Source organism: Bison bison, unplaced genomic scaffold, assembly GCF_000754665.1.
Source record: "Bison bison bison isolate TAMUID 2011002044 unplaced genomic scaffold, Bison_UMD1.0 scf7180017864324, whole genome shotgun sequence".
Taxonomy (NCBI): Eukaryota; Metazoa; Chordata; class Mammalia; order Artiodactyla; family Bovidae; genus Bison; species Bison bison.
Genome location: NW_011494896.1, coordinates 1922471 through 1935164, shown reverse-complemented (window position 1 = coordinate 1935164; position 12694 = coordinate 1922471). Strand labels below are relative to the sequence as shown.

The window sequence follows — 12694 nt, the reverse complement described above, 5'->3', positions numbered from 1 at the left end:
CTCTGGTTCCTCTGCCTTTTCTAAAACCAGCTTGAACATCTGGAAGTTCACGGTTCACGTATTGCTGAAGCCTGGCTTGGAGAATTTTGAGCATTAGTTTACTAGCGTGTGAGATGAGTGCAAATGTCAGCCAAGTGGTAGCAAATTGCCTGATTTTTCAAGAGAAGCAGAGATCCTGACTTGTGAAATCTATTAATTGTTTTTATTTAATTTATTTTAATTGGAGGATAATTATTTTACAATATTGTGATGGTTTTGCCATACATCAGCATGAATCGGCCACAGGTATACATGTGTCCCCTCCCATCCTGAACCCCCCTCCCACCTCCCTCCCCACCCACCCCTCTGGGTTGTCACAGAAGACCAGCTTTGGGTGCCCTGCTTCATGCATCAAAGTTGCCCTGGTCATCTCTTTTACATGTGGTAAGGTATATGTTTCAATGTTATTCCCTCAAATCATCCCACTCTTGCCTTCTCCCACTGAGTCCAGTGTTCACTACTAATTGACATTCAAAAAAAAATACTAACTAGGCCAAACAAAACATTTATCAATGGGTAAATGTTGGCTTGTGAATGTTGGTTTTGTGACATGTGGCCTACAGGATTACACATCAGCTTTTAGCCTGATAGATGCTTTCATTCTTTAGCTTCACTTGTCAGTTTCCTATGGACTCTTTCTAGAGTTAAATTGTCTGTTCATCTTCTCCTAACATGCCTTGCTCTTCCTTGACTTCAAGCTTTTGTTCACTCTTCTCCTGCCTGGAATTCCCTTCCTTTTCTTACAGTCTATCCCAATCCTACTCTCCTCTTATCAGCCTTTTTTTTTTCTTTTTAAATTAATTTTCATTGGAGTACAGTTGCCTTACAGTGTTGTGTTAGTTTCTACTCAAGAGCAGAGTGACTGAGCTGTATCTGTACATATATCCCCTCTTGCTTGGGCTTCTTTCCCATTCAGGCCACCGCAGTGATTGCATTAAGTAGTGCTCCCTCTTCTATTCAGTGTGTCCTCATTCATTATCTATTTTATACTTGGCATCAGTAGTACTGGAGTACATAGTATAGTACCATAGTATAGTAGTATTAGTACTGGAGTACATAGTATAGTACCATAGTATAGTAGTATTAGTACTGGAGTACATAGTATAGTACCATAGTGTAGTAGTATTAGTACTGGAGTACATAGTATAGTACCATAGTGTAGTAGTATTAGTACTGGAGTACATAGTATAGTACCATAGTGTAGTAGTATTAGTACTGGAGTACATAGTATAGTACCATAGTATAGTAGTATTAGTACTGGAGTACATAGTATAGTACCATAGTGTAGTAGTATTAGTACTGGAGTACATAGTATAGTACCATAGTGTAGTAGCATTAGTACTGGAGCACATAGTATAGTACCATAGTGTAGTAGCATTAGTACTGGAGTACATAGTATAGTACCATAGTATAGTAGCATTAGTACTGGAGTACATAGTATAGTACCATAGTGTAGTAGTATTAGTACTGGAGTACATAGTATAGTACCATAGTGTAGTAGCATTAGTACCGGATAGACTGTAGCCTACCAGGCTCCTCTGTCCATGGGATTTTCCAGGCAAGAATACTGGAGTGATTGCCATTTCCTTCTCCAGGGTATCTTCCCAACCCAGGGCTTGAACCTGGGTCTCCCACATTGTAGACAGACACTTTACTGTCTGAGCCACCAGGGAAGTTCTTGTACATAGTATAGTACCATAGTATAGTAGTATTGGGATATGTCCACCCCAGTCTTCCGGTTCCTTCCGCCCCTCACTCTTTCCCCCTTGGTGTCTGTATGTTTGTTCTCTATGTCTGTGTCTCTATTTCTCTTAGTAGCCCTTTCACATTTCACTTCCTCCATGGAAACTTCTCTCATCAATGGATTCTGAACTGGCTCCCTTCATCTCCTCTGTCAGACTTAAAGATGGCACCATTTATCTGAGATTCAGATATTCTGCATCCTTGTCCTGAGTTGCTATTTATATAATGTGTATAAAACACTTAGTATTTTTAGCAGGTGGAAAGACCTCCACAACTGAGAGCTCTTGTGTTTTCTGTTTGTATCTTATTTTTCCTCTCCAACTATATTTATTGAAAGATCTTCAAGGGCAGAGACTTGCCTCTTGTATTTTTTAAAGTGCCCAGCCAGAGCCTTTACATGTAATAAGTATACAGCAAAACAGATATTTTAACCACACTAGGGCCAAGGGACAATAATTTAAAATGAGAAAGTGCATTTTATGTGAAAATTTTCCCAAGTAAAATTATGAGTTTTTAAAATCTGTGTTACGTACAAACCACTGATTTAGAGTTAAAAGGAAACTCGCTTTCATTCATTCTACAGAGATTTTATCACCCAAGACAGCTCAAGATAGACCGGCTGTCTCTTCTGCCAAAGGGACAAATGTCCGTTTGCCAAATAAACTGGAGCAGAATGGGAGTGGTGGGAAGAATATGAACCTTGAAAGGTAATGCACTGGGTATTTTTTTTCTGTTGCATTTTACTAAATGTATTTTCACACCCTTTCTTGATGTAGGGAATTTTAAATAAGCATTCATTTTTTCATTCATTCCTTCACCCACTATTCCTGATGCCACATTCTAGCATCTAACATACACTTGCATGCCAGGTGATGAAGGTGGTAATGATGACCAGCACTCACAACCTGTGGGAAAACCAGAGTAATAAGTTATGATTCAGTAGGATAAATGCTACCACGGAGGTGGAAACAAAACAGCACAGAGGAAGAAACATCTAACTTCCCTTATGAATTCGGGAAAGCCTCTCTTGTTTTCTGTGTGTGGATATTATAATATGATACAGGTTCATGTTTAGATCAAATCGGAAAGCATTTTTGCCAAACATGGCTTTGTTGTTGTTTAGTTACTAAGTTTGGCTACTCTTTGCAACCCCATGGGCTGCAGCACACCAGGCTTCCCTGTCCTTCACCAACTCCCAGAGCTTGCTCAAACTCAGGTCCGTTGAGTCAGAGATGCCATCCAACCATCTCATCCTCTGTCGTTCCCTTCTTCTCCTACCTTCAATTTTTCCCAGCATCAGAGTCTTTTCTAATGAGTCAGTTCTTTGCATCAGATGGCCAAACTGTTGGAGCTTCAGCTTCAGCATCAGTCCTTCCAATGAATATTCAGGGTTGATTTCCTTTGGGATTCTAATTCCTAATTATTAGTGATTCCTAGTAAAGTTTTCCTATAGAAGTTGACCAATCAACCAATGTTTTTTTCTTGTTTGTTTGTTTTTGTTTGTGTGCTGATTACTAAAGTAATATGCATTTGTCAAAGAAATTTTAGAAGAAATGAGAAAAGCAAGAGATACAAAAACAATCACCCATAGCACACAAAACAGAAGAAGTTTTCTGTAATATTATGGGTGTATATCCTTCATTTCAATGCACATATATTATAACACGGACATATATTTATACTTTAAACATGTACATACATTTTAAAGAAAACTGAGATTATATCATATGAACCTTTGCTATACTTAACAATTTAAGTGGTGAAAATTTCCCTATGGCTTTAAATATTCTAAAACATGAACAAATGATTTCTCATCTCATTTATTAAACCTTTTGTTTAACAAATCTCCTGTATACATAGATGATTTTTAGTTTTTTATAAATGTTGAAACAAATATAATCACATAATTCTTTGCACACACCTGCATATTCTACAGGAAAGAAGCTTTAAAGTGAAATTTCAGAGATAAGTGATGAGTCCATTTTTCATGTTTTTGATATGCATTACCAATCATCTTCAGGGCTTCTGAAGTGGTGCTAGTTTTAAAGGACCCACCAGCCAAAGCAGGAGATGTAAGAGATGTGGGCTTGATCCCTGGGTCGGGAAGATCCTCTGGAGGAGGGCGTGGCAACCTGCTCCAGTATTCTTGCCTGGAGAATCCCATGGACAGAGGAGCCTGGTGTAGTACAGTTCATGGGGCTGCAAAGAGTCAGACACAACTGAAGTGACTTGGCATGCATGCACCATGCATCAGTTACCCTTAGGTAGACGATACCAAAAATTATCTTCCCAGTAACAGAAATATGAAGAACTGCTGTGTTCTCTGTAGCTTTGCTAATACTGGATATGGCTCCCATTCAATGGCTGCATTCTCAATGGCTCCCTCTTCATTCTTCGATGGCTCCCATTCTCACCCAGGGTGAAAGCTAAAGTCATTACCATGGCCTTCAATATCTTGCCTGATCTCTGATCTCTCTCTTACTTCCTCCAGCCACAGACATGCTCCCACTTCAAGTCCTTAGACTCATTTGCTCCACTAGATTCTTTTCCATCAGATATCTGATTATTATTTTACTGCCTTCAAGTTGCTCAAATTTCACCTTTCTGGTGAGAATTTCCCTGGACATTTTATTCATGATTTAATACTCCATTCCTCCAGCATTGCATGGTATTTATCACCAACGAACAGACTATATAATTCATTCATCTTGTTTATTGACTGTCCACTCCCGTCAGCATGTTAATTCCATGAGGACAGAGCTTTTTTTTGTATGTGTGTTTTGTTCTTCAGTGCCTCTCCCATGCTGAGAGCAGTACACTTAGTAACACTCAATAAATTTTTGTAGAATGAGTAAGTTTTATCCCAATTTCACTGAATTGGTAACTGAGACTTTGTATAATTACCCAGTTTGTCTAATGCCAGTCAGCTTCTAATAAAAAAAGCTGGGTTTTGAACCTGAATTTATCTGATATAAAGGTTAGGTTTTTAATCTCTATACATGTAGATACTCTAAAGAAAACTGCTGAGATATTTTTTATTTTCTTATATTTATTTGTGCATGCATGCTTAGTCACTTCAGTCACGTCTGACTCTTTGCAACCCTATGGACTGCAGACCACCAGGCTCCTCTGTCCATGGGATTCTCCAGGCAGGGTCACTGGAATGGGTTGCCATGCCCTCCTCCTGGGGATCGACCCATCCCAGGGATCGAAGCTGCATCTTTTATGTCTCCTGTATTGGTAGGCTAGTTCTTTACTACTTGTGCCATCTCGGAAGCCCTCTTATATTTATACTTGTTTCTAAAATTATCATTCATCATTGATTATAATTGATGTTATACATTAATATTAATTAATGTTGCATTGTTTTTATAGTGCATCATTTCCAGGTGGACTGAAAAATGATCATGCAATGAAGCCTAAAATTTCTCCAGGCACTTCTTGCAAGGACCATCATAGGGCAGGACAGGTACAGTGTCTTCAAAGAAACAGAGCCCAGACAGAATCTCCTTCTGACTTCTGCTTCTCAAAGAGAATTTGAGGAATTGCTCTTTCTTTAATACACGGGTATGGCTTAAGTACACAGGACCTATAATGGGGCTGTGATAAATATATCTACTAGTCAAAATCTACTAGTTAACAGAAATACGTCTGGGAAATCTTTAATTTTCAGTTGCTTTAAACACATCTGTTCAAGTAAGAGTTGAATAAATCCTCTGGAATATTTGTGGGGCCCTCTCTGAAAAATCCCATTTGGATAATATCACGAATACATCCTTTTATGAAGTCTACTTCTTGACACCCCTAGCCTTTGGAGAGCTTGGGAAGGAAATGCAGAGCAAAAAAAGTAAAAGGTAAAAATCAATTTGCCCTAAAACTCGATGTTATAGGAAATGTGTTACATATGCTTGCAACGAGCACAGCGAAATTCCCCGCTGTACTACACCGAGGAGAGGAGGAGGAGAGAGATGGAAGATGAGCAACTCATCCAGGAGTATCTCGTGTTGAAAGACCAAGAGACTATCTTCAAAGAGCAGGTACTTCCGCACCTCGGTTAAGGAGTGTTTAACATGGGGCAGGAGAACATGATTATCAAAGGCCATTTAAAAAGCTCCAGCGTGTAGCTTGACGGTGGTATATTTAATCATTTACCTACTGCTGAATTCGAACTTAGGTTATGTCCAAGTTTTCACTAATAATACAGCCCGGGGATGAATATCCATGTAGTTGGTGTTTTAACCTGCTACTGATTTTTTTCCCCTCCCTGAGGACTGAGTTTTAAAGGTGGAATTCCTGGATGTATGTGGCTTTATTTTTGATTTACATGAAATATAACCCCAGGCAAGTCTTCTCCCTTCAGGTTCATGGCCTGTCTTGAGTAAAGATGGAATGGCACCTTCATCTTTGCTCTATCCTGATTTCTGAACTTTTCAATAACTGGCTCTGCGGCCTTCTTGCGATATCATAGGGAACCATTCCTGAAACCTTCGTTCCTTCTTACGATCCCTGTAGAAGTGGTGCCTAGAGTCCAAGAATGGGAAACAAAAGCCCACTTTAAAAAAAATATATAAACACATCAGAAAGTACCATTACCTCCCAAAGGCAGGTTTCTACCTTAGTTGGGTTATTTTAATGTAGTAGAATTAAATTTTTAAAGACTCTGTTTCAACATGTAATGATTTTTTTTTCAAAGATGAGAAATCTGGCTAGTAGAGAACAGAATCAAAAGAATGCCGCCTATAATCTTGGAGTTGCTGAAGCTATACGGATCCACAAGAATGAGAAACCTGAATTTTATGTAAGAATCTATTCAAAATTTCTGTTGCTGATACCTGCCATAGTTGTGAGCATTGGGGTCTACTCATACTGCATGTTGTGCCATTTTTAAAAAGTGGTAAGGCTGTGCAGGGGTGAAGGCAGGCGCACTTCTAAGGCAGGAGTGGTCCACTGTCTGCCTCTGCATGTCACGCTCACAATACAGTCCCTGTTGTGGGTCACTACAGTGCTTGTCACAGATGGTGATTCTCAGCTGGGACCTGGGAGAGGTGGGGTTAGGAGAACAGTATATTAAATTCCTGCCCCAGGATTAGATATCTAAATAGAGAACAAGTATCTCCCGGGAGCTTGCTGGAAATACAGAATCTAGGGTGCCACCTCACACCTCACAGAATGAGAATCTACATTTCAATAAGATATTTAGGTGATTTGTAGCTTCCTTAAGTTTGAGAGGGGCTTCCCAGGTGGCTCAGTGATAAAGAATCTGCCTGCCAATGTAAGAGATGCAGGTTCAGTCTGTGGGTTTGGAAGATCCCCTGGAGGAGGGCATGGTAACCCACTCTAGTATTCTTGCTTGGAGAATCCTATGGACAGAGGAGCCTGGTGGGCTACAGTCCATGGGTTCGCAAAAAAGCTGGACATGACTGAAAAACTAAGCAATAAGTTTGAGAAGTCCAGCTTCAGATGGAGGTCAGCCACCTGCCTTGCCATTAATTGTTTTCAATCATGATGTGCCCACCTTTATTTCTGCTTGTTCTTACTTCTTTTTACCTCACTATCTAGGTAATGTGACACTCTGGATGTACACCTAATAAAATAGATTTTCTTTATTTAACATCAGACATTTCATTGAATTATTTTGTGCTGGCAACTGTACCAGTAGGTAAGAATACAAAGATGAAGAATAAGACAAAGTCCCTCTCTAAAGACATTTCAGGATAATGGGGGAAACAGATTTAAAGAGACAAGAGTGTGATAAACTAAATGCTATGATAAATCTTTGAACAGGGCAGAGAAGGGAGTCACTTAACCGAGACCAGAGATCTGGGAAGACTTCCTGGCATACAGGAGTTAGGTCAGGAAGTGAATGGAGGCAAAACCTTCCGGTCAGGGGCAGCAGGGAGTGAGGAAGAGAGAGCACCATGCTTTTGAGCTGTAGGCCCGATCTCTCTCTCCTCTTAGGTAGATTTAAGGTTCAGATTATATGTTTATCACTGCCCAATTTGAATCTCCTCTTTGTTATAACTGTAGATGCTTAAAGTGAAAAAGATCAAAACAGAAGTTTCGATTCCCCTTCTCAATCTGTTCTTCTCCCAGCCTTCCCATTTAAGCAAGTGGCATCACCAGTCAGACAGTTTCATGAACCCTTACCTAAAGTGATCCCAGATCCCTTCTCCTCCGTCCCCCCTTATCCAGCCATCTTCAAGCCCACTTGCCTTCACCTCCAAAATGTATCCAGCATCTCTTCACCTTCAATGGTATCCAACCCTAGCCCAAGGCACATTTCTAGAAGGTCCAACTTTTGTGATGCTTTCCTAGTTAGCCTCGAGGCCTGCCTTCCTACAATCTAGTCTCTACATAGAAGCCAAAGTGATCTTTTAAAACTGTTCACCAGAACAGATCATTCTCCGTATAGAGCCTCTAATGGCCTTCCACTGAATTAAAATAAGCCTAAACACCTGACTTTGACCTCTCACATACCCCTGGTTTGGCCCACCTCTCTCTTTGAGCCCGCCTGCCGTGTTTTCCCCCTGCTCACTATGCCTCAGCCATGTAGACCTTCTTTCTGCTTGTTTTCATCTAGGGTCTTTGCACTTGCTGTTCTTTCTGTATGGGTCCCTGATGTTTGCAGTGGAGGTGACCCAGTCACCACCTTAATAAAAGCCTTCCCTAATAACCAGTTAACCCCGTTCCCATCCAGTTACTTGCTATGACAAAGACCTCATAGCACCTTGCTGCTGTTCAGTCACTAGGTCATGTCCAACTCTTGTACAACCCCAAGGACTGTAAGCCCACCAGGCTCCTCTGTCCATGGGATTCCCCAGGCAAGAATACTGGAGTGGAATGCCATTTCCTTCTCCAGGGGAATCTTCCTGACCCAGGGATGGAACCCGCATCTTATGCATTGGCAGGTGGATTCTTTTCCATTGAGCCGTGAGGAAGTCCTCATAGCACACATTAATTTCTTGAATTATCTGTGCGCTGTTCCTTGTTGACTGGCTGTCTGTGGCACCAGCGTGTAGGATCAGTGAGAGTGAGGCTCTCTGTTGGTCTCTGTTCTTGGTCACAGCTGGGTTCCCTGTATTGAGAGTGGCCAGAACCAAGTAGGTGCTATATTCTCCTTCTTCCACTCCCTTGCATTCCTGCTGATGCTTCTGCACTCACTCAATTCCTTCTTTCAGTACGAATGTGTAAGTACTAGTGGAGGACCTACTCCGTGAAGTCCTTTTTCATCTCCCTCTCAGTTATGGGGCTGTGGTCAGTACTATTCAGATTCATCCTTAAGTGTGCTCGTATTAATCTGTGGGTCACTAGCTATTTGCCACGTTGAAGACTGGGCAAATATGATAACTTAATGTTTTCTGGTTGACATTTTCTGAATGATTACCTTTGTTCTTTGATGCTTTTTGGAGAAGGAAATGGCAGCCCACTCCAGTGCTCTTGCCTGGAAATTCCCATAGACGGAGGAGCTGGGTAAGCTACAGTCCATGTGACTTCACTTTCACTTTCTTTGATGCTTTTTATGATTCTAGAATAAATGAGTTGCTTCTCTTTCATTCTAGAAATCCTTCCTGTTTGATAAACGGCCGCTCAGTCCTGAGATTAATGCTTTTAAGCAAGAGGAGTATTCCCAAAGTCTCCTGAAACAAATGGATCACAGACGGGAAAAGGACATAAAGCAAAGGCAAAACAGAGAGCTGATGGACCGCCTGGAACAAGTGCAGCTCACAGAGGAGTGAGTCTCCGAAAAGACGGGTTTGGAATGTTCATGGGACACTTCTTCCCCTGTAGGACTGAATCATCGCTGGCAGTCCCGTTAGTACAGCTGTGTGCATTAACCCAGCTAGCAGCCAGTACCATAGCATAACACTTCATTAGAAACGAGAAAAAGCCAGCATTATTATAACTACCATTATAGTAACAATGGCTGCTTAAAATCATTTTGATTACAGAGTATCATTTTGTATTTTTAAGTGAGATATTATTTTTAAACTTTATTAATTTGGCTGCATCGGGTCTTCATTGTGGTTTGTGGGCTTCTCTCTAGCTGTGGTGTGCAGGCTCTAGGGCTGCAGCCTTAGCTGCCCCGTGGCATTTGGGACCTTAGTTCCCTGACCAGGGATCCAACCTGCGTCCCCTGCATTGGAAGGCAGATTCTTAACCACTAGACCACCAGGAAAGTCCCCATTTTGAACTGTTTTGTGGTCACTAATCCTTGTAGATGGCAGAAAGGACCTGCTTGAGCAGGCTTCATTCCATTATTCCCAGATGACCACAAGGCAAAGCTGAGTTTTATTATAACTAAGAAGGGGGGTCCCGTGGAACCCAAGGGCAGAAATGTATGGGAGACCCAGGAGGGCTGAAACCAGGGTCTAAAATCCTTGTAAAAAACACTTTCCATCTGCTAATATCCACAGCTCCTTAGGTGACATTGTCTGTATTCCAGCTGGCACTTGGATGAATTTCAATTCCAAATTTTTAGGAAAGAATCTGATTGGTCCTGCATGGGCTATTGGAGACCTAGGTTAGGGCCAGGGCCACAGAGTTCAAACATGCTAGAGGGGGATACACTTCTGCTACTGGAGAGAAATTAGGGAGGCTGCTGGGGTGAGAGAGAGACCTCCAAAACAAGTAAGCAGCTAGATTCTGTGGCCAAAAATGCGTATGTTTTGTTATATTCATTTTACAGATCATGTGGAGGTGGCATAAAACAGATGCATGTTACAATAGGAAGATCACTCTTATAAAGGAATCTTGTGATGAATCATTTTATTGTGTTACAGACATTTTCTGCTTTTCTATCTAGATTTTATTAAGCATGGGGGGAGAAGGGGTGCCTGACTTACTGGCAGTGCATTTGGAAAATTTGGTTGGTCAGTTGCTTATTCTCTACCTGTCTGTCCTTGTCTGCGGGCTTTCCCAGTGGCTCAGCGATAGGGATCTGCCTGCAATGCAGGAGACCTGGGTCAGAAAGATCCCCTCGAGGAGGAAATGGCAACTCACTCCAGTGTTCTTGCCTGGAGAATCCCATGGTCAGAGAAAGCCTGTGGGCTACAGTCTATGGGGTCGCAAAGAGTTGGACACAACTGAAGTAACTTAGCAACAGCATCAGCTGTCCTTGTCTACTAGCTTATGGATTTGGATTTCTTTTTCTTTCTTAAAGTAAAAGTTCCTGGAAGGAAAAAAGTATCGCTTTTTGTTTATCAGGTTCTTATTCCTATTCATATTTATTAAACATGTGCTGTTGATGTTAATCTGTGCTACGAAAGACTCTAAGAAACCGTGCCCTCACCTTCTCTTATTTGTAATTGCCAGACTTGCTGCGCAAAGAGCCAAATATATAAAAGATAAGATGGAAGAAACACAGTGTTACAAGAGGGCTCTGGATGCCCAGGTAAGGGGACATATTATTACTTTAAAATTGTGCAGTGTTTCTGGCTGCTTTTGGTCCCCATGGATGGAGTAGTTGAAATCTGTAGGAATGAACCTCCAAGGGCTGGAAACATGACATATTTGGGAACAATTCTTAAACTGATTAACTAGCTGTAATATAGATTGCACTGATGCTGTAAAATCTGGACCGTGTGGGTATATCTGTCCCCAAGTAAGTGTTCTCTCCCCTTTATTGCTGTAAACAGTGATGTCCATGTAGCACATGTTAAACTGTTTTAATGTTTCCCGTATACACTGCAAACTACTGTAATTTACATGTGTTTCCTTGTTGTAAATAAGCTTCTCCTCCTATCCAGATTTTGTGTGTGTGTGTTCTACCAATTAACTACTTCTGCAGTTTTATTCCTTTGTTATTTTTCCTACTTTGTTTACGGAAAAAATAGAAATGCTGGAATCCCCACCCTCCCCTAAAAAGGTGTGCAGTGTTTCCATAGCATTCTAAACATGTGTGAATCCTGTAATGTTATGAATGCCCTTCTGTGTTATCCATTTGGTGTTTTTTGAGGCCCTTGTTCCTCCCGCCCAGGTGCTGGTTTTTGCCATGCCGCGGCCTGTGCCTGACGTCTAGTCCCTGGTATAACCATAATCTGCATTCTGTGTGTCCCTGCCTCAGATAAAGAACAGATGCCCTCAGCTGCCTGTGTTTGAGCCAGACTCTTCTAAGCCCATCTTTGGTAAGAATGAGGGTGAGATGATGGTGGAAAAGCGAAAGAGAGACCAGAACTACATGAAGCATCAGATGGAGGCCGCTGCTAACCACAAGAGGAGAGCCATCCTGCACCAGCTGGTGGATCAAAAGCGGGATTTGCTAATGCTGCAGAGGACACACCAAGAGTGAGACCCCTGGCGCTTTCCTCTCCTCCTCCTCTCCTGCCCTCCAGAGAAGCAGTCATAACAGGGAACACGCTGAAGAGTTACCATGCGCAAAATATTGTTCTATGCTTATTATATGCTTTATCTCGTTTCATCCCTACAACTCAACCTATGGACAAAAGCTTTTAGATTAATAACAGAGCCATTTATTTATTTATTTTTTTATTTTTTTAAATTTACAATATTGTTTTGCCATATATCAACATGAATCCGCCACAGGTATACACACTCTTCCCATCCTGAACCCTCCTCCTTCCTCCCTCCCCGTACCATCCCTCTGGGTTGTCCCAGTGCACCAGCCCCAAGCATCCAGTATCGTGCATCGAAAACAGACCCATTTAAAAGGAATATTAATAAGCATACATATTATATAATGATGTAAGATAACCGATAATGAATTCCAAATGCATTATCTTTTTCATACTCTTTTCCATTATGGTTTATAATAAGATGCTGACTACAGTTCTCTTACTGCTTATCTATTTTATATATAGTAGTGTGTATCTGTTAATTCCAAACTCCTAATTTATGCTCTTTCCCTTTCCCTTTTGGTAACCATAAGTTTGGAGAAGTATCTGTTCGAGTCTCA

At 41.3% G+C, this 12694-nt stretch overlaps 1 protein-coding gene across 1 annotated transcript in view; it reads left to right on the top strand.

The window, feature by feature from the left end:
- CCDC81 (coiled-coil domain containing 81) overlaps positions 1-12694 on the top strand; it is a 42283-nt gene that overhangs the window by 21770 nt on the left and 7819 nt on the right. The window contains exons 7-13 of the mRNA XM_010853251.1: positions 2366-2489; positions 5158-5251; positions 5673-5819; positions 6476-6580; positions 9342-9514; positions 11095-11173; positions 11846-12066. Coding sequence (XP_010851553.1) covers positions 2366-2489; positions 5158-5251; positions 5673-5819; positions 6476-6580; positions 9342-9514; positions 11095-11173; positions 11846-12066 — 943 coding nt within the window. The remainder of the gene's footprint in view (positions 1-2365; positions 2490-5157; positions 5252-5672; positions 5820-6475; positions 6581-9341; positions 9515-11094; positions 11174-11845; positions 12067-12694) is intronic.